Source organism: Crotalus tigris, unplaced genomic scaffold (genome assembly GCF_016545835.1).
Source record: "Crotalus tigris isolate CLP2741 ecotype Arizona unplaced genomic scaffold, ASM1654583v1 scf7180000018938.1368258, whole genome shotgun sequence".
In the NCBI taxonomy this organism is placed as follows: Eukaryota; Metazoa; Chordata; class Lepidosauria; order Squamata; family Viperidae; genus Crotalus; species Crotalus tigris.
The window spans coordinates 1,247,115-1,268,775 of NW_024097283.1; the positions used below are offsets into that span (position 1 = coordinate 1,247,115).

Below are 21,661 nucleotides of genomic sequence, written 5' to 3' on the forward strand. Positions count from 1 at the left end.
AATGAGAAGTCAATCTCTAAAGGCACCTCTCTCTCTCTCTCTCCATCTCTCTCTCTCTCTCTCTCTCTCTCTCTGTGTGTGTGTGTGTGTGTATACACATACAAACCACCCCCACTCACAATCAGGTGTTGCAGTGACCTTATGTTTGGGCTGAGCATCCTTGCCAATCAGGAACGTCCTCCAAGAATTTGTCTTAAAAATTACCGAAGAATAGCCCAAATACTATGTGCTACAGTGCAGAATTGCCTATAGTCTTAAATCTGGGAACGGAGACTTACAGTTTCCATAGATTTTAGGAATTAAATCATCTATCATTTAGCTCATGCAATTGCAACAAATGTTTCATAAATATTACTTTAATACCATCTGCCTGTCTAACATTTTGGCAATATTTTCATTAACTGTCTTGATAAACTGCCAACAGTCTTAATCTTTTTTTAAAAAAGGATTATGAATGTGTGTGTTTACATCTCTCTCCTTCGATGCCAAAATCAAATACTACAAATTAAGAGATCCTGCTTCTGTTCCCTTGTTTTAAAGTGGTACCTGGGAAAATACTGATGGTCCGACAAAGAATGGTGTCAATCCCGAAGCATGTCAGTATGTTGGGTATATTCTTAAGAAAGGCATATGTGTAAAGGCCCCATATAAGAAGCTTCCTCCTCCTGTTATTTTGGAGTGTGGGCCTCCTTTATTCTGGGGATGGGAGCGGGTCACCCTAGTCTCGCAGTTGAAGACGGGATGGAAGGGGACTTGCATCGTACATGTAATCCCGGTGGAATTTGGAGTTACTATCCAAAGACCTCCGAGGAAGCGCCCAGAGAGAAAACGAAGTAGAAGGTCCCATCAGAATAAGGATATGCCCCATCCATTGGAGTCGAGGATGCAATATAATTTGTGGGTCCAATTGGCTAAACTAGCCAACACAACTGATTTTTGCCTTTCTGAAGCATATGAAATGGAGAATCTGCTGGCCACATGTTTAATACCAGTATGTGTTCCTGTCACAGCAGCCAAGGAGTTCAGTCAACACGAGTTTAAAGAACATATAGGCTATGAAACAATGTACAGCTGGGGTCACATTTCCAAGTTGCTACCCACTGATGCTTTAGCTTTACATACTCCTAACGTAGCCATTCCAGAAGACTCACAATGTGCACAGATCACAGGGTGTGAGCAGAATACACCTTCACCTCATTGCCTGAAAGTGAGCCAAAAAAAGCTAAATTGCACATCTTTCCAAACAGTGTCTTTTGGGTATGCAAACATATGGTTACCTAAAGGGTGGTTCTTCATATGTAGGAATTCCAGAGACAAGAATATAACAACATACCTACATCAGACCCAAGTGTTACAGAATGAAACTTATCTGCAAGGATAAGTCTCATCAGGGGGGAATAAAGTGGTACCTGGGAAAATACTGATGGTCCGACAAAGAATGGTGTGTGAAAGGCAGATGGCCCGACAAAGAATGTGTGTGAAAGGGAGGTTTGTTTTTGCTTACCAGACAGCTCTTAAATTTAGAATGGCCAGACATCCTGTTCTCAGCTCTGCACATGATATATTACTAAGTGCTTATCACATGGTGTATCTAAACTGCTTAACACTTGATATATTACTGATTGCTAAAAGCATTCCGATGTAAAAGAGGAACTATCAATTATAGATCTGTCTAGTAGTTTTCCTATGTTAGAATAAGGAACTATAGAATGTAACCATGTATGGAATGTGACTTACTCAGGAAATAACCACATCTGAAGGGTTATAAAAATGGTCATCAATGCACAGCCTGTTGTTCAGACTTTTTTAGCCACGATGGCTCTCTGAACCTGCGCAATAAACTTCCCTTTCCTTGAAAGAGCTGACTCAAGTCTTTCATTTTCTACAACAGTTTGAATCCCAAACAAGCAGATCTTATCTGTATATTGTAAATTCATGTAGCTTAGAAGAGTATGGGATCTTCCTTTCTTCTTGCAGAAAATATTGGGAAATAATTTATTGGACATAGTTTAGATGGAATAGGATGTCCTTCAGAGATGTAAAGCTTTCTAAAAGATCAGGTAACGTCCATCAGGGAGATGAAATAAATCAGCATTCAGCTAGCCAATTAACATTTAAAAATGAAAAAGCGAAAGTAAAAGTTCAAAAAAGTTGAAAGTTAAAAGTCTTGGGCTTGTTTATGAAGATGTCTGCCTGTCAGAAGAGATGAAAGCCCCCTGACTTTTCAGCTGCACCCTCACAAGGAGTTGCAATCTTCAAGATTCCCCCTCCTGGGTGGGTCCACAGCTTTCCAAAAGTCATCTTGGGTTATTCCTAACTGCCCCCATCAAATCCAGGAGGCAAGGCTGCCAAAATACCTGCTCTGGCAGTGAACACAGCAGATTGTGGGTAAGAGAAATAAAGGCTTTCACGCTGTAGCAGCCATTGGGGGAGGAGAGAAGGAAAGCCTCCAGTATGATGATGACAATTCTTTTATTTCCATCTTCCTCAAGAGACGCTATGCAGGTTTTTGCCAGTTGCAAAACCAGGTTGAAAATCAGAATTAGAATCAGAAGCCCTTTCTGCTTCTTGTTTTTTATGATTTATTAGCAGAGTAAACTCTCATTAATTATGTGTTGGGTACAGCAATTAGATCTGAAGTGACTCTCTGGAAGTCAAGTATCATCTCGGTTTGATTCACAAAATAATTTGGTGGAAATCTTTATTTCCCTCAAGAAAAAAAATTGTATAAGAAGATAATACCTGAAATCTATGTTTCTATTGTTCTTTTGTTAACCTCAGTATCTGAATTATTTCTCTTAGGACAAACACTGTGGTAAACTGTAATAATTCTTTTTGTGCTTTCTTCCAGGCTTTTGTCGTCAGGTTCGCTAGTAATTTTTTCTCCTTCTGTAGAAGACACTGCACTCTATGAGTGTATAGTAACCAATGAAGCAGGCAAAGATCAAAGGACTATTAGTCTCATGGTAGAAGGTACAGGATTAACACTGGAATAAATCCTTTTATTTTTTTTAAGCTTATCTACTAGGAAGTTTCAGTTGGAGAGCTTTATTTTAATGATGAAAATCAGATTTCAAAATAAAATTAAAAAAAATAGAACAAAGGCGAAGATAGTTAAATGGAAAGCTGTCGATGCTGAACTCTGGGACTTGCTAATGCATTCTGTTGCAAACCTTTCCTTTTACACGGAAAATGAAAATCCTTCCAATCAATATAATTCCATAAGACATTGCATTGTAGATCTGTACATTATTTTAATATCTGCTTTGTTTGTATCACAAATCCTTGTCAATAATTAATCCTTTCCATAAAGTATTTTTTAATCATTTTGCATTTAAAAAAGAAACGAGGTCCATATGTTTTTCTGTTCAGGTAGAAACAATAAGCTTACTCAAATATGAATACATTAGTATTGTAATGCGGTATATTCTTTAGTGTTCTGGCAATTGTAGATCATTCAAGGAGACATCATCACAATACAGATGATTAATATCTATATTTGTCTTTATTTACTTTAGTGCCACCATCCATAGCAGATGAAGTTACAGATCTATTAGTAACCAAGTCATCACCCATAATCATTCCCTGCACAGCATCAGGTGTTCCAGTGCCTTCAATCCTTTGGACCAAGAATGGAATAAAGCTTCCTTCTCGAGGAAATGGCTTCAGAATTCTGTCTTCAGGTTGTGCATGCCATGAAAACAGTATATAGCTGAACAGAGATGTGTTGTGATGGGGTGTTGCAATGAAAAAAAAATGTCAAGAAAAGTGGAGCATTAAAGTTTTGCTGCTCTTGTCTGCTGAATAAAATAGGATGTTTTGTCAGGGACATATTTCACTCAAGGTCTGTAGCAATAGCTAAACTCTTGATATATCCCTTCAATCATTGCCAGTCTGTGATGATCCTCATCTTGGAATTATGATATCTTTTGCTGTCCAATTCAGATGTGATGAAATATAAAATCTTTCAATTTAGATGTAATACAGAATAGAGAAGATTAATACTACAAATTCCACGGGTTTTATTTTTCCTGGAATTGTATCAAAACTACCTGATAATCACCAATGGTCATTAATTACTGCTTAGCATAATCAATGGAAGTCTCCCATTTCTTCTTTTTAGGTGCTATTGATATAAGCACTGCTCAACTGGACCATTCAGGAAAATATACTTGCACTGCATGGAATGCTGCTGGCTCTGCATATAGACATATCACCCTTCTTGTTCAGGGTGAGGTGGGAACTAGTATGTTTCTTACCTTATTAATAGATTTTTTTTCCACACAACTAGAAATCTAAGAGTTTTCAACACATTCAGAACAGAAAATGGTATGGCCCAGCAGATCTGTACTACGAAACTGCATGGATATTCTTTATTCCTTCCATATAAAAGCCCATCAGGATTTATAAATAAACATATTAAAGACATAATTCTTACTTAAACTTTCCCCCCGATTTCCAGCTTTCTATATTGCAGAGAAAAATTCTTCCACCTAAAATGCTGTGATTAATTTTTTCAGATCTGCTCTTACCTTACAAGCCATTTTAACTTAATATTAAATCCTTGGAATCTTGAAAATTAAAAAAAAAAGTTTTGTGTGCTAGTTGTGGGATGTTGGGTAGCTAAGTTTTGCAATTTACAATTTAATGGTTTTAGTCGGGTAGAAGCACTCAGAGAATTTATTTTTTTATCCCCAAAAGCGATTTATATACAGAAAGCAATAAGGAGTTTCTTAGATCATTAACCAGCTTTTTTTGTGTGTGTGTGTGCTCCTGTTAGAACCACCAACAATACGAATGCAACCCGGAGCATTAGCTGTTATTCTGAACAACCCAGTTCTCCTGCCCTGCAAAGCATCAGGCACACCTCATCCTGTGATATCATGGCAGAAGGAAGGGGTCAGTGTTATTACAACAGGTATTTTGCTTTGATCATAATTTTCAATTCCCTTCAGAGCAATTAGCAACCTGTAATTGAAAGGGAATTTGTACTACATCAGGGGTCCTCAACCTTGGCAGCTTTAAGACTTGTGGACTTCAACTCCCAGAATTCCTCAGCCAGCAAAGCAAAGTTGAAGTCCACAAGTCTTAAAGCTGCAAGGTTGAGGATCCCTGTACTACATTCTGTATTCTACAAAATGGGATAGGTGACTTTACTGAAGCAGAGGCATGTGGGTAAAATATGGACATGTTTTGAGTTCCTTCACCACATGGCTCCCATAGTAGACAAAGCACCAGTATACCAGGGTGTTCTTTACTGATCTATCCAGGAGTATTGATGTGCAGTTTAAACCCTTCCCTTACCTATTTTTTTTAAAATTCTGAATATTGCCAATATGTCTTCTTATTCAAAATTTATTTTCTTCTCTTATTCCTCATATATCGTATGTAGGATTAAACCTGCTCTTTCTTTCTGACTTATCTAAAACACTCTATGTATTTTAGGGAATAGGTATACAGTACTTCCCAATGGCAGCCTTCAGATTGCTAAAGTTGCTGTTGAAGATGCTGGAACTTACATGTGTGTTGCTCAGAATCCATCAGGCACTGCTCTTGGGAAGATCAAATTAAAAATTCAAGGTAAGTTTTACCCCTAACTCACAACTTTGTTATTTGATGTCACCAAAGAAAACGCTAGGCACAATGTGAAAGTGCTTTTCCCTGAACCTTGGTTAGAAACTGTTCCAAAGAGATGTATCATTTTAGAAGCTAATGAAGGAAAGGGAAAAAACATTGGCTCAGCTCATCATTGTTGTTGTTATTAATTGCGAAGTCGTGTCTGACCCATCGCGACCCTATGGACAACGTTACTCCAGGCTTTCCTATCCTCTACCATCTTCTGGAGTCCATTTAAGCTCACGCCTACTGCTTCAGTGACTCCATCCAGCCACCTTATTCTCTGTCGTCCCCTTCTTCTGTTGCCCTCAATCTTTCCCAGCATTAGGCCCTTCTCCAGAGAGTCCTTCCTTCTCATTAGGTGGCCAAAGTATTTGAGTTTCAACTTCAGGATCTGGCCTTCTAAAGAGCAGTCAAGGATGATCTCCTCTAGAACTGACTGGTTTGAACGCCTTGCAGTCCAAGGGACTTGCAGGAGTTTTCTCCAGCACCATAGTTCAAAGGCCTCAGTTCTTTGTCACTCAGCCTTTCTTATGGTCCAACTTTCACATCCATACATTGCAACTAGAAAACCATGGCCTTGACTATACGCACTTTTGTTGGCAGGGTGATGTCTCTGCTTTTTAGTATGCTTTCTAGATTTGCCATAGCTTTCCTCCCCAGGAGCAAGCGTCTTTTAATTTCTTGGCTGCAGCCCCCATCTGCGGTGAACTTGGAGCTCAGGAAAATAAAATCTGTCACTACCTCCATTTCTTCCCCATCTATTTGCCAGGAACTGAGAGGGCCGGATGTCATGATTTTGGTTTTCTTAATGTTGAGTTTCAAGCCAACTTTTGCACTCTCCTTCTTCACCCGCATCAAGAGGCTCTTTAGTTCCTCTTCACTTTCTGCCATTAGAGTGGTATCATCTGCATATCTTATCCAGCTCATCATACTGGAAAATAAATAGTTATGGCACAGAATAAAATACTAATCCAATATTGGCTCTAAGCTGGATACCAGGCCAAGGAAATCTTTAAATATGAGGTCTTGGGTATGAGGTCTCTAACTTATTCCTTGAAAACATCAGATTTTTAAAATGGTTTGCCAGAAATAAAATGATATTTCAAATAGGTCAATTTGAGGGAAAATGTATACATAAAAGTGTATATAGTATACATCAGGGGTGTTAAATTTGCAACATCACATGACGTGTGGCAACGTATCGTGACTTTTTTGCCATTGCCGGCATTGGGGTGGGTGCAGTTTTGCTATGATACATCCGGCCTGCGGGCCAGCAGTTTGACACCCCTGGTAAACATACTTGTATACATATAAGGTTGTTTAGGGTTTTTTTTGCCTCTGAATTAAAATTCAAACAAAAATTCAATTGAGCAATGATTTTTCAGTTCCTCCAGTTATCAAATCACATCCCAGAGAATATGTGATTATTATGGATAAACCTGTCACCCTGTTGTGTGAAGCAGAAGGCTATCCGACTCCTTTGATTGCCTGGCAAAAAAATGAACAGATAATCACAGAGTCCATGAGGCGAAGGGTTCTCAGCACGGGGGGTTTGCAGATTGCCTTTGTTCAGCCTATGGATACTGGACATTATACTTGCAACGCTACTAACGCGGCTGGATCCAGCAGCTCCAGTATGGAACTCACTGTCCTTGGTAAGTAATATTAAAATCTGGGAAACCTGAATTTGTTTATTAAACATTGAGGAAGCCAAAATAATGGCCAGCTTTTAATTTTTCATTCCACAGATAAACGTATAATTATCACTTTAATGAACAGGCTATTGCAGAGTATTAAGCTTACCCTGAAAATAATGGGTGGAAATCTTGTATTACATATATTTAACCAATCACCCTATAAATACAAATCTGAAAAAAGAGGATAGGATCAATTAATAAAAATAAAAATTGTCCTGTCTCTAAACCACCAGCAACAAGGATCAATGGCAGTAACCTATTCCACTAATGTCTGATGAATCTGCAAAACAGTCACCTGAAATGTGAAGATGGTCAATTATAATTCAACAATCTAACCAGTGGCATAGTATGCCCACAGGTACACCATGTAGCCTAGCAGCCATTGTGGTCTATTCTGTAAGTCACAGAGCTGCAAAATTGCAGACCCAAGGCAGAGGCCTACTATAAGGAAACCCAAAATGGAGAGATGGGAGAAGCAACAAGGAGAGGAATGGATCAGTTTTTCCATCTGGAGATTAAAAAACAACAACACATCAACATTTGCCTTAGAGCACTCTAGACATTATACATAGTTCTGTGCCAGTAGGACAGAAAATACACAAACTTGTATCAGCTGATTTCCTGGAATGAATCCAGATCTCAGTCTAATTCTGAAAAGTATGAGAAATGCTGCTATATAAGCATCCTAATCCAATCAAAATATGCAATGCTTGGACCAAATGTTCGAATAAATTCAATTAGCCCTTAGATCCCATCAGTCTCCTTGCAGGAACCAAGATGCTACATCTTCTGGATTGGGTAGGTTTGCTTTTTTGGGTAACATCCCATCCCATCTTGATCATCTGAACATTTCTCCCTACTCCCCCCCCCCCCAAATATAGGAACAGTGGAAAAAATAATATTATAGTGGAATAAAATATTTATTTTTAAAAGATTATTAATATAATGTGCTCTGGGGATATTTCCCCTGCACACAGCAGAGTTGAAGTTATACCTATACTTGGATATGTAGAAGAAGCATAGAGTGGAATTCTTTATTTGTGGCAGAATACTGGGTGTGAGCTCTAAACATACTGGTGAACTCAAGCTAAATTTATTGTCTACATAATTTAAAGGATCTTGGGCAAATGTTTGCTAGTTCCCAAATTTCCCTATTAAAATTATACTTTTTTTTCCAGTGTTGTGATATCTTCTTTCATATTCCTGTAGAATACTGGGCTATATTTCAGCCTTCTTTAGCCATCCAGATGTGTTGGACTAAAATGCCTAGAACATTTAGCCAGCACTTCCAATAGTTTGGCTTTCTTCAAGTTAAACAAATCATTCTCAGTTACTATCTGTATAAATATCCACTAAAAGATGTTGAAGACTCTTTCGTGATGATACATGTCCACATCCATATGCATACAGTATACAAAATGTCTAACTTTAATAAAAGCAATTATTTGTTTGTGAAAAAAAAATACTTCTCACAGTCCCACCAAAGATCCATGCAGTGGAGGACCACTATACAGTTGTTGAAAATTCACAAGCAGTTCTGTCTTGTGTTGCTGATGGAATGCCAGCACCATCAGTGACCTGGAGGAAAGGTGACACAAGCCTTGTAGCTAAGCGCAGTTCTGAATCACATGGAGACTTCATTATAGAAAAAGCTAAGGTAAGCCTCAGTTAAACAGCATGCTTAGGAAAGATAGCAGTGAGGATCAGGACTGCCTTTATTTTCTTGGTCATCAAACTTGTACAGTACTAAATACCTTTTTTCTTCAGTGGATAACATTTTATAAGGCAGAGGGTGGTAGCAGGGGGAAAATAAACATGCACTGGAAAACAAATGATTGGATGCAAATGGTTAGCAGCTTTATTAATCTATGTATGCCTAATTATCCCTTCAATTGATATATTCTGTTTAGATTTAGAGTATATAAAAAAATATAAGCCAATTTTCTTTTCATGCAAGAACTGTGGTTACTGCAGCAGCAGCGCTGTGCGTAGTAATCTACAGTGATGCTTAAATGATACCTATGGTGATATAATCATGCAAACACCACAGCTATGTATTTGTTGCCCAACATCTGATGCAAATGTTTATTTATTCACTTTGTGCATCTCAATCAATTACTCCTGTGTCTTATTACTGAAAAACAATATACTGCAATTAAAACAATAAAAACATTTGAACACAATAAAATAATTAAAAAAACCTAAATAAAAGTATTTATCCAAAATAAATATGCATAGCAGCTGAGACACTTGGCCAGTTAACAATAAAGCCAGGAAAAGTGGCCCTTAGCACATTCAGCATCTTCGGCTCTGGAACACAGGCTTAATGAAAGACTAACAGGGTTGGGGCCATTTTAATCTCTGAGGGGTGAATATTCTACTGCAGAAAAGGCCCATCTTCTAGTCCCCAACAGCTTACACTCTTTGGCTGATGGGATTTGCAGCATGCCCAATTGGCTAGATCAAGTTGGTCAGGTAGAGCCTTTTGGAAAATATGTTAATTGGGGCATTTGCATGGTGTACATTTACCCCTTCTTTCCCATCCATCCCTGGTTCTCACTGTCAGTTCTGACATCTAATCATAGTTTCCATATGATTGTTGTTGATAAAAAAAATGGAAATTTGGTAGGAAGTATTTCTTTTGTTGCATTTTTTTCAACATATGAAATGCTCAATACCTACATTCTTTATAAAGCTCTATTATTTGGAAGCAATTATTAGTTTTTGATGGGCATGGGGGAAGGTGTTAAAAATCACAATGAGACATTTTGCTGCTGATGTTCTGATGGCTAATTCAAATCCACATACCAATATTATTAAAATAGCTATTATATTTTTTGGGATTCTGCCTTTTGTTTAATACATACTGTGTATATGGAATTGTTTTCCTTCTCCATTTAGCCTGAAGATTCTGGGAGCTACACCTGTATTGCTAACAATGTGGCTGGTGAAGACACCCACACTATCAGTTTAACAGTTTATGTCCTCCCAGCTTTTACTGAACTCCCTGGAGATGTAGCTTTAAATAAAGGAGAACAATTGCAATTAAATTGTAAAGCAACAGGAGTTCCTGTACCCAACATTAAATGGATATTTAACAATAATATTATCCCAGGTGAGTTAATCCAGGAAACTATAGTAAATGGTAGGTTGTAAAATGAGATGTAGAGCCCTTCTTTCAGATTGAAAAGCATCCCCTGCCCCACATACACTATAAAGATAGCCTTTTTCTTTTTACCATCTGCAAATCTGAAATACACTGTATAGAATGTCCATGTAATTGCACATTGACAGCACATTCAACCAATCACTGCTCAGCTCAGCTCAGCCAATAATAGAGTACAAAGGGTGTGGGAAGCAAATCAGAGCTTAATCTCTATTCTGATTTGCCTCTGTCTGTCTGTCTGTCTGTCTGTCTGTCTCTTAGTGGTGGTGGGCTGGGGAGGGAGGCCATGAGAAATCCCTAATGCCCATAAGAACATTTAGTTCTGGTACTGTTGGAAGAGAATAGTTGTAGCTCAAGGTTGAACTGTGGGGTCTTTGGTGTTCCTGAGCTTGGTGGTTTTGTTGCAGAAGTTTATTACCAAACTAGGTGACATAATCAGTGCCTTGGTACTTGGTCATATGCTTTGTTTGTGTATATTTTTTAGGTTTAACTTTTAGCTTTGGGTCTAGAGAAACACATTTCTTTTACTTTAATCCCTAGCCATAACAAGTATTACTAAAAATACCAAATACCCAAACTCTTAAAGCCAATAAATACCACCATAACTCTAGCTACCAAATGCCTTAGTTTCCTAAAAATGGTTGTTTAGAGACACATTTGTCTGGAAGGAGTTCAGTAGCTGAAAATCAGCAGAAAGTTCCATAATAAAACATTTACAGGTAGTCTTCAACTTACAACCATTCATTTAGTGACCATTTGAAGTTATGATGTCACTGAAAAAAGTGACTTATGACTGTTTTTCACACTTATGACTGTTGCAACATTCCCATGGTCCTGTGGTCAAAATTCAGATGCTTGGCAACCAGCAGATATTTGTGACAGTTGCAGTGTGCCTCAGTCATGTGATCACCTTTTGTGACAAGCAAAGTCCATGGTAGCGAACCTATGGCACGCTTGCCACAGGTGGCACACAGAGCCCTCTCTGTGGGCACGCATGCCATTGCCCCAGTCCTAGGCCTTCAGCTGGGTTTTATAAAACCTTTTCGCTTTAGGCCTCCACCGCTGTGTGCAAAAAAAAAGGTTCAATCAATCAATCAATTTCTCGCAGGAAATAAAAATCTCTCGCAAAGTTGGAATTGATTGATTGAACTTTTTAGTCCCACCCAGTCTGCCATTACCACCTCAGCCACGCCCACAATTGGCCATGCCCACCCAATTGGCCATGCCCACCCGGCACCCAACAATACATAAGTGGGTTTTGGGTTGCAGTTTGGGCACTCGGTCTCTAAAAGTTTCGCCATCACTGAGCAAAGTCAATGGGGAAGCCAGATTCACTTAACAACCGTGTTCCTAACTTAACAACTGCAGTGATTCACTTAACAACTGGAGTAAGAAAGGCCATAAAATGGGGCAAAACTCACTTAGAAAAAATGTCTTGCTTAGCAACAGAAAAGTGGGGCTCCATTGTGGTTGTAAGTTGAGGACTGCATTGTAAGTAGAATGTGAGATGAAAAGGCAATATGTCTGTCTGTGTCTCCAAATTTGGGGTGTTTTAATTTTGTTTTTGTTGTAAAGCAAAGTCAATTATATGAAACAGTCAATATGTCTCTAAAACATGTTTTAATGAATAAAATACATTTTACAAAGATATTTATGTTGGTTTCTTTTTTTTTAATTTCTCTTGTTTGACCAGCACAATATGATGGAGTAAACGGACTGAGTAAACTTGTTATTGAGAGAGTGTCTAAGAAAGATTCAGGAACCTATGTGTGTATGGCAGAAAACCTAGTTGGTTCTATCAAGGCTCTTGGATCTGTCTATGTTAAAGGTGTGTATTGCTAATAAGTGGGCATTGTTTCACAGATTTCTGCTTTCATATTACATCTAACTACAATACTATGTATGGCAAGGAAGAATAACAGCAGTAAAGATATTCAGCTTACAAAAATAAAGCATTTAATTATCATCAAGAGATGGAATGAAAATGTTTGTTTCCAATTTGAGTTAAAATAAAATCGGGTGCACATTGTAATTAGCTAATTGTCTTACAATGCAAATGATTTAATGCAAAAATAGCAGAAATGCCTAGAAAAATATGATGGCTAAATCATTCGGGTTATTACATGTATTTATGGCTTATGTTTCAGATCCATGTAGTGTTTCCTAAATATGGTGGGTTTCAAGTTTCTTCAGACATTTGTTTTCTACCTAGTTGCTTATACATATTATTTTGAAATTCAGAACCTCCGGTATTCATGGGACATGATCATTCCAGTCGGATTGAACCCTTGGGTGGCAATGCTATTCTCAACTGTGAAGTCACAGGAGACCCTCCTCCAACTATTCAGTGGAGCAGAAAAGGAGTTGGTACTCTGATCAGCAATCGAATCAGACAACTTAGCAACGGATCCCTTGTCATCTATGGCACAGTTGTGAGTTAGCACTGAACCAATGCAACAATTGGATTTCATTAAACATGACTGTATCCATCAGCTACCAGGAAGATACCTTGCTAGGATTATCTCATTTATATTTATGACACTGTAGGAAACTTAAACGTTTCCTTTTTGCAACTACTACAGATATTCTTTTTCTATATATTCTAAAATATTTTTGCATGCATGTATGTTTGTGTCTAATTCTAGATTTTTCTAACCTTTCCTGGATACAATAGAATTACAATTGCCAATGCATGGCAAAAGATGGGCATTATGGCTGGGAATTTTGGGAGTCATATTTGCAACACATGGGGAGGAAATTCCCAAGGAGCACAATATTATAAATACCTTTATTTTATTTCTGACCTTCCATATTAGCACACTATAAAACAATCTTGCCTGAATTCCAGATTACTAAAATTTCCAATCAACATAGCCAATGGAAATTGGATCATATGTAAACATGTAGGTTTTTTAAAAATAAAATCCACATACTTAAAAAAGTTATTTAGCTAAGTTATATATGAAATTAACAGTTTTTGCCTACAATGAATGTTGTTGTTAATTGCGAAGTCGTGTCCGACCCATCGCGACCCCATGGACAACGTTCCTCCAGGTCTTCCTGTCCTCTACCATCTTCTGGAGTCCATTTAAATTCACACCTACTGCTTCAGTGACTCCATCCAGCCATCTCATTCTCTGTCGTCCCCTTCTTCTATTGCCCTCAATCTTTCCCAGCATTAGGCTCTTCTCCAGTGAATCCTTCCTTCTCATTAGGTGGCCAAAGTACTTGAGTTTCAACTTCAGGATCTGGCCTTCTAAAGAGCAGTCGGGGTTGATCTCTTCTAGGACTGACCGGTTTGAACGCCTTGCAGTCCAAGGGACTCGCAGGAGTCTTCTCCAGCACCATAGTTCAAAGGCCTCAATTCTTTTGCGCTCAGCCTTTCTTATGGTCCAACTTTCACAGCCATACATTGCAACTGGGAAAACCATGGCCTGGACTATACGCACTTTTGTTGGCAGGGTGATGTCTCTGCTTTTTAGAATGCTGCCTAGATTTGCCATAGCTTTCCTCCCCAGGAGCAAGCGTCTTTTAATTTCTTGGCTGCAGTCCCCATCTGAGGTGATCTTGGAGCCCAGAAAAATAAAATCTGTCACTACCTCCATTTCTTCCCCATCTATTTGCCAGGAATTGAGAGGGCCGGATGCCATGATTTTGGTTTTCTTAATGTTGAGTTTCAAGCCAACTTTTGCACTCTCCTTCTTCACCCGCATCAAGAGGCTCTTTAGTTCCTCTTCACTTTCTGCCATCAGAGTGGTATCATCTGCATATCTTAGGTTGTTGATATTTCTCCCGGCAATCTTAATTCCAACTTTTGATTCATCTAGCCCTGCCTTTCTCATGATGTGCTCTGCATATAAGTTAAATAGGCAGGGCGACAGTATACAGCCTTGCCGGACTCCTTTTCCAATTTTGAACCAATCAGTGGTTCCGTGTTCGGTTCTCACTGTTGCTTCTTGACCCGCATATAGGTTTCTCAAGAGACAAATGAGATGGTCTGGTACTCCCATCTCTTTAAGAACTTGCCACAATTTGTTGTGATCCACACAATCAAAGGCTTTTGCATAGTCAATGAAGCAGAAGTAGATGTTTTTCTGGAACTCCCTAGCTTTCTCCATGATCCAGCGTATGTTGGCAATTTGATCTCTAGTTCCTCTGCCTCTTCGAAATCCTGCCTGTACTTCTGGTAGTTCTCGATCCACATACTGCTGGAGTCTAGCTTGTAGGATTTTAAGCATAACTTTACTAGCATGTGAAATGAGTGCAATGGTGCGATAGTTTGAACATTCTTTGGCATTGCCTTTCTTTGGAATTGGAATGTAAACTGACCTTTTCCAATCCTGTGGCCACTGTTGAGTTTTCCAAATTTGCTGGCAAATTGAGTGTAGCACTTTTACTGCATCGTCTTTTAAGATTTTGAATAGCTCAGCTGGAATACTGTCACCTCCACTAGCTTTGTTGTTGCTCAGATTTTCTAAGGCCCATTTCACTTCACATTCTAGGATGTCTGGTTCGAGGTCAGTGACCATCTCATTGTGGTTATCTGGGATGTTAAGCTCATTCTTGTATAGTTCTTCTGTGTAGTTTTGCCATCTCTTCTTAATCTCTTCTGCCTCTGTTAGGTCTCTGCCATTTTGGTCCTTTATCATGCCCATCTTTGCATGAAACGTTCCCTTCATATCTCCAATTTTCTTGAAGAGATCTCTGGTCCTCCCTATTCTGTTGTTTTCTTCTATTTCTTTGCACTGTTCATTTAAGAAGGCATTCTTATCTCTTCTAGCTACTCTCTGGAATTCTGCATTCAATTGGGTGTATCTTTCTCTTTCTCCTTTGCCTTTCGCTTCCCTTCTTTCCTCAGCTATTTGCAAAGCTTCCTCAGACAGCCATTTTGCTTTCTTGCATTTCTTTTTCTTTGGGATGGTTTTAGTTGCTACCTCTTGTACAATGTTGCGAACTTCCATCCATAGTTCTTCAGGCATTCTGTCTATCAGATCCAGTTCCTTAAATCTATTTGTCACCTCTACTGTATATTCATCAGGAATATGATTTAGTTCATACCTGAGTGGCCTAGTGCTTTTCCCTACTTTTTTCAATTTAAGCCTAAATTTTGCAACGAGAAGCTCATGATCTGAGCCACAGTCAGCTCCTGGTCTTGTTTTTACTGACTGTATAGAGCTTCTCCATCTTTGGCTGCAGAGCACATAGTCAATCTGATTTCTATGTTGACCGTCTGGTGATGTCCATGTGTAGAGCCGTCTCTTGGGTTGTTGGAAAAGAGTGTTTGTTATGACCATCGTATTCTCTTGACAAAATTCTATTAGCCTGTGCCCTGCTTCATTTTGTACTCCAAGGCCAAACTTGCCTGTTATTCCGGTTATCTTTTGGCTTCCTACCTTAGCATTCCAATCCCCCATGATGATAAGGACATCATTTTTTGGTGTTAATTCTATAAGGTGCTGTAGGGCTTCATAGAACCAGTCAATTTCATCCTCTTCAGCAGCAGTGGTTGGGGCATAGATTTGGACTACTGTGATATTGAATGGTTTGCCTTGGATTCGAATAGAGATCATTCTGTCATTTTGAGGATTGTATCCCAGTATTGCTTTTCCTATTCTTTTATTGACTATGAAGGCTACTCCATTTCTTCTGAGGGATTCTTGCCCACAGTAGTATACCTGATGGTCATCTGAGTTAAATTCACCCATTCCTGTCCATTTTAGTTCGCTGATTCCTAAGATGTCGATGTTCAGTCTTGTCATCTCTTTTTTGACTACGTCTAGCTTGCCTTGATTCATGGATCTTACATTCCAGGTTCCTATGGAGAAAAAATCTTTACAGCATCGGACTTTCCTTTCACCACCAGATATATCCACAGCTGAGCGTCCTTTCGGCTTTGGCCCAGTCGCTTCATTCTTTCTGGCGCTACTAGTACTAGCCCTCTGCTCTTCCCCAGTAGCATATTGGACACCTTCCGACCTGAGGGGCTCATCTTCCAGCGTCATATCTTTTTTCCTTTTAGTACTGTCCATGGGGTTTTCATGGCAAAGATACTGGAGTGGTTTGCCATTTCCTTCTCCAGTGGATCACATTTTGTCAGAACTCTCTGCTATAACCTGTCCGTCTTGGGTGGCCCTGCACGGCATAGCTTATAGCTTCATTGAGTTACGCAAGCCCCTTCGCCACGACAAGGCAGTAATCCATAAAGGGGCTACAATGAATAATTTCACTTAAATACTACATCTGCAGATTTATAAGGTATTATTTAATATAGTCGGTCTCAGACTGAACCATCACCCCTGTTTATTTTATTTTTTTTCAGAATGAAGATGCTGCAGAATATATATGTATAGCTACAAATGATGCTGGTGTTGTTGAACACCATGTCACTCTTACATTACATAGTAAGTTACAGACCCATATTCAGACACCTTCCTAAGAGTTATGAAATGTGCACTCAGATGTATCTGCTGTACTTGTAAATCTTAGTAGCTTCCAAGCAAACTAAATTCTTTATTTCAACACATGCATTCTCTCCAACTCAGTTAACCTTCAATTTTAGAACTGATGGTTAAAGATAGAGTACCATCTCAATGACCCCAGTCGACTTCATCAATGAATCTCAAACAATATATTTTCTAGCATGAATTGCTTTCAGATTTCTTTTCCTTCATCTACTTCTTGTCAAGCTGTAGTTTTCCATGACCTCAGGCCCTTTAAATGGGTCTGGAGCTTTGGAATTCTTAGCCAAATATGTGGACGGCACCAAACTGAAGTTGTGTGCAGTAGAGAATTCCCAAATGAGGAAATTTTCATTTAGCATATTTGAAGAATTCATTCTTTGCAGCATCTAGCTGGAACTGATCCAGTTCTGTGGTTCAGAATATTACTACTTTTCAGTTTATTAAATAATGCAATCTAGTTATGGATTAAAAAAGAATTTAAAATATTTATTTTTGTCTAAAGTGATTTGGGGAAGGAATGTATTGAGAGAAAATATTGTTATTTGCCTCAGTATTACATACATCTGGGATAAGTCATGAAGAATTCAATGGAGTTCATTTTTAAGTAAGCAAGCCTGTGATGTTTTTGCATATTTTTAGAAAACTTGAGAAAATATGACTGTATAAACACACACACCTGTGCAGATTTTCTTAGTTTGATAATGAAGAGGCATCCATCAAAGAACTTCAAGGATTACCATGCTATTTTCATGTTATGAGGAGTTAACACATTTTTCATTAAAAAATAAAATAATAAAATAAAATAAATAATAAAATAACAAAACAATCATGGAAAAAATACAACATTTTATTGTAAAAAAAAATATACAGCTGGATAAGAAAAGGAATATAAAGGACTTAAGAATAAACATAACAGATAATATTCAGATCAGCAATAAATCTATTTGCCCAACTGTAAAATTCCTGGAACTTTTATTTTTTCCTAATTTGTAATATACAGTATTAACCTTGCTTTGCAGAGGTCATGGGAGTTTAATTCCAGATACCATTATGCTTGGAGGGAAATCATGTGGCTAATTTTATTATGGCAGCATAATGATTTCCCCAATGAACAGTTAATGATGGGGAAGAAAGATAAGCTGTGAATATAGTTCCCATTTTTGAAAGAATGGTCAAGGCATGCTGAAACCTTTCCCCTTAGTGAAAGAGACAAGATACAGTATAGACAACTGAAAGAACTGGGCTTTTCCGATTGAATTTTTAAATATATCTTAAGATAGTCAAATATTTGTATGGAGCACTTGAAAAATCTTCTTCAGTTTTGTGCTGAGTAGGAGGAGTCTGTATACCCATCTCTGAATGTTATGTCAAGAATCATGAATGACAGTGACAGTGTATATCCTCCCTAGCCCAATATTTTCTTCTGTAGTACAGGTGAATATTTTGAACAGTGGGTTGCATTTCTTTAGTACCAATTTCATCTTCAGGAGGCAAGGTCATTATGTCACTCAGTTGGATTTGAGTGACATTCTCAAATGTCATTCTCATTTTAAGGTTTTCTCTTTCTTTCCTTTCTTCAGTCATGCTTTATTTCATTTGTTTCTCATCGGTAAAAGCAGAAATCAACATTCAGAAATTTGCTACTGAAAATTTTGCAAAGTAATCCCTGAAGGCTTTTGAGGCATAAAAAGGTTGCAGATGCCAGCTATAGACTGCCCATCCTTCACTCACAGTCTCTCACTTACCCCTCAGGATAGATTTGATATAATAGCAAAAATGCCTGCTGCTAACGACCATAAAAAAATGAAAATAGGCTAGTAAATGGGAATGTGTAAACTACAGAACTATGTAAATCAGAGAAATGGAAATAATGCTGCATTATAACACTGAAGTGACTGTGGAAAAGTGTTAAAAAAGAGAGTCCTCTGCTCTTACCGAATTATCACAAACCCCAGCCAACCCAGGAATATTTTGTTTCTCTTAGGTACACCTGTTATTAAAACTGAACCAGCAGAGATCACTGTTGATGCTGGAACCACAGCAGTGCTGAACTGCCAAGCAGAAGGAGAACCTCATCCGACTATTGAGTGGTCTCGTCAAGGCTGGCCTCTTCTGAATCAAGACCGAATGACTGTTTTGTCAAATGGCTCTCTGCGTATTGCAGTTGCTCATAAAGAGGATACTTCTGAATATGAATGTGTAGCTAGGAACCTCATGGGTTCTGTCCTGGTCAAAGTGCCCTTCATTGTCCAGGGTTAGTGTTAAGGCTTGGATTAGCTTCATGAGAAGCTCTTTGTCATTAATCAACCTGCATTTTTAAGTTAAAAAAAAGGCAATAAAGAGACGTCGCTATATTTATATCTCTCATTCAGTAAAATTGTCTACTGAGGCAGAAGAGAGAACTGTTGCTATGCTTTTAGAAATAATATTAATTGGAACATTAATATTGAGATCTAAATTTGTACTTCCTGGAAATAATGATTTTACATTTCTGCATCACTCTTTAAATTCAGTTTTCACAGGGAATAAGGGAAGGCAGATGCTTTCTGATGTATCTGCATGTATGCTAGAAGCAGAGGTTGCCCTCAGTTTTCACAAAGTGTGGATTCTAAGAACATGCCATTCTTCCTTGTGCATGTTCTAGAAGCAAATTATTGAAAGTGTAAGAGAAAAAAAATGAAGAATAAAAATGAACAGTGCCTCTAATTTTTATTAAAACTAAGTGTAGCTCAATTATCAGAAGCTTGAGAAATAGGATAATGTTGGATTGAGGGCTGAATCCTTCAAAATGATTCTTCCCATTCTTTGATGGCATTGGGATAGGGGATACTTAAGGTTCCAGTGCTTTTCCTAGAAGTAAGGAGGACCTGGACTTGGAGGCAGATCTTTGGTATGGCTGCTCCAATACGGTGGAACACATAGACAGATATTCTGGCCTTTTGAAAGTTAGGGGTGATCTAGGCTGCCAGTTTCCAGGGAGTGTTTTAAATTATTTCTGTGATCCTTTGACACTCGAAATGGTAAAACAGTAAGTAAAGAAGAAGATGTCATATTGTGAACTGGCCAGAATCTATGGAATGAGTTCTATAATAAGTAAATGAATACCAAGAAATTACTTATGCTATTAATTTCTTTGTTGTTGTTGATATATAAAGGCCCTAGTATTCATTCTGATCTTCCTTTCTGTCATATGAGCCTGTTCAAAACATCCATAAAAGGAAGTTAGGAGGCATACTTTAATCCATCCATTACTTCAAACTACTTTAATTATGTAGGCAGAAAAATACCTTCAGAGTTTGGAGGGCAGCCTACAGGCCATTTTTAGTTTGTGATATGATAATGAGAAGGAGAGGTTTTTTTCTGATTTCTCTTCCCAACAAAGAAAAACCAAGAAAAACAATTGCTAATTTTTCTGAATCACTTCCAGCCAAGTCTTTATTCAATATTCAGTTGTCATAATTCACAACAAAATTGTTGTAGACTAATGGCAGGTCAACCCTTTTGATTTTTTTTTTAAGACAGCAGTCGATAGCATGCACATCTGGGTTCTAAAATGTGTATTGACTAAATTAATGCAATTTGTTCCACTGCAGTGCATGGTGGGTTTTCTCAATGGCTTGACTGGCAACTATGTAGTGTAACATGTGGCCGGGGTGTCCAAAAAAGGATTCGTCTATGCAACAATCCTTTTCCTGCTAATGGTGGACGAAGCTGTATGGAGCCCGATTATGAACTACGCAGCTGTCAGAGCAAGTTGTGTCCAGGTAAATACTCATCTCTTGTTTATATTCATTAGTTATCTTATAAATCTAAACTGATACCATAAATGCTTAGGAGACACTTATATGGTGATTCAGTACAACTATTTGTTTCACTATTGATGATTAATTGACACATTATGTTATTTCCTAGCATTCACTCTTGATGCTGAGGTTTTTTAAAATGAAATTCCACCGGTGTCCTTGGAACTTTCTTCCAAATTCACAAACTATGTTTAGGTTCTTTGGTTTGGTCAAGAGGATCTACTAAGGAAAGGCTGAGTAATGGCCAATATTGTAATTTAATCTAAGCCACCAGTCCGCTGAATCTTTTATTATTGTAATTAGGAAGTTATTGATCATTTCAGTGTATATGAGTAACTGCAAATAAATTGTGGATGCTATTTAGTGGATGCAAGCTGGTCAGAATGGGGGTCTTGGGAAGAATGCTCTAAAGCCTGTGGGCAAGGCAACAAAACCAGAACCAGAAGTTGCAGCAACCCTTCAGCTCAACATGGAGGAAGACCCTGTGAAGGCAATGCAGTGGAGTCAACTGTGTGCAACATAAGGCCCTGCCCAGGTGAGAAATGATTTAGTGGTATGCTTGACATAAATTCCCTTTTCTTCCTGAAATGTGACTTCTTTCCCCTCAATGAATCATTTGTAAAACATATCTACTTTTATCCAAAGTAAACACTGGAATTGGTTTTAAGAAGATGAAAAATTAAGAAGGTTTTAAGAAGATTTTACTCTATTACAATGTTTCTGTAATCTCTTTTGAGATTCATTTTTGCATTGCTCTTCTTAATTTAAATTTTTCAGATACTAGACTGTAAACTGCCATGAGCACTTCTGTTCCAAAAAGCGCTGTATGCAGTTAATATATTCATAAAATTAAAAACTTCCTCTTAGAAAACCAAAAGTGAAATGGTTGGATCCAAAGTTTCTGATCATAAAAAA

The 21,661-nt window shown here is 38.1% G+C and overlaps 1 protein-coding gene across 10 annotated transcripts in view; it reads left to right on the forward strand.

Annotated features, from left to right (window-relative positions):
• The window catches only part of HMCN1 (hemicentin 1), a 433,480-nt gene that overhangs the window by 365,643 nt on the left and 46,176 nt on the right, over positions 1-21,661 (forward strand). For 8 of the 10 annotated variants that reach the window (XM_039357629.1, XM_039357620.1, XM_039357628.1 and 5 more), the window contains 14 exons: positions 2,852-2,973; positions 3,519-3,683; positions 4,124-4,246; positions 4,781-4,918; positions 5,446-5,580; positions 7,005-7,274; positions 8,792-8,973; positions 10,218-10,431; positions 12,176-12,310; positions 12,724-12,914; positions 16,802-16,883; positions 18,928-19,197; positions 20,537-20,707; positions 21,111-21,281. In XM_039357629.1, coding sequence (XP_039213563.1) covers positions 2,852-2,973; positions 3,519-3,683; positions 4,124-4,246; positions 4,781-4,918; positions 5,446-5,580; positions 7,005-7,274; positions 8,792-8,973; positions 10,218-10,431; positions 12,176-12,310; positions 12,724-12,914; positions 16,802-16,883; positions 18,928-19,197; positions 20,537-20,707; positions 21,111-21,281 — 2,369 coding nt within the window. The remainder of the gene's footprint in view (positions 1-2,851; positions 2,974-3,518; positions 3,684-4,123; positions 4,247-4,780; positions 4,919-5,445; positions 5,581-7,004; positions 7,275-8,791; positions 8,974-10,217; positions 10,432-12,175; positions 12,311-12,723; positions 12,915-16,801; positions 16,884-18,927; positions 19,198-20,536; positions 20,708-21,110; positions 21,282-21,661) is intronic. The other 2 variants (XM_039357621.1, XM_039357625.1) reach the window with 2 other exon arrangements.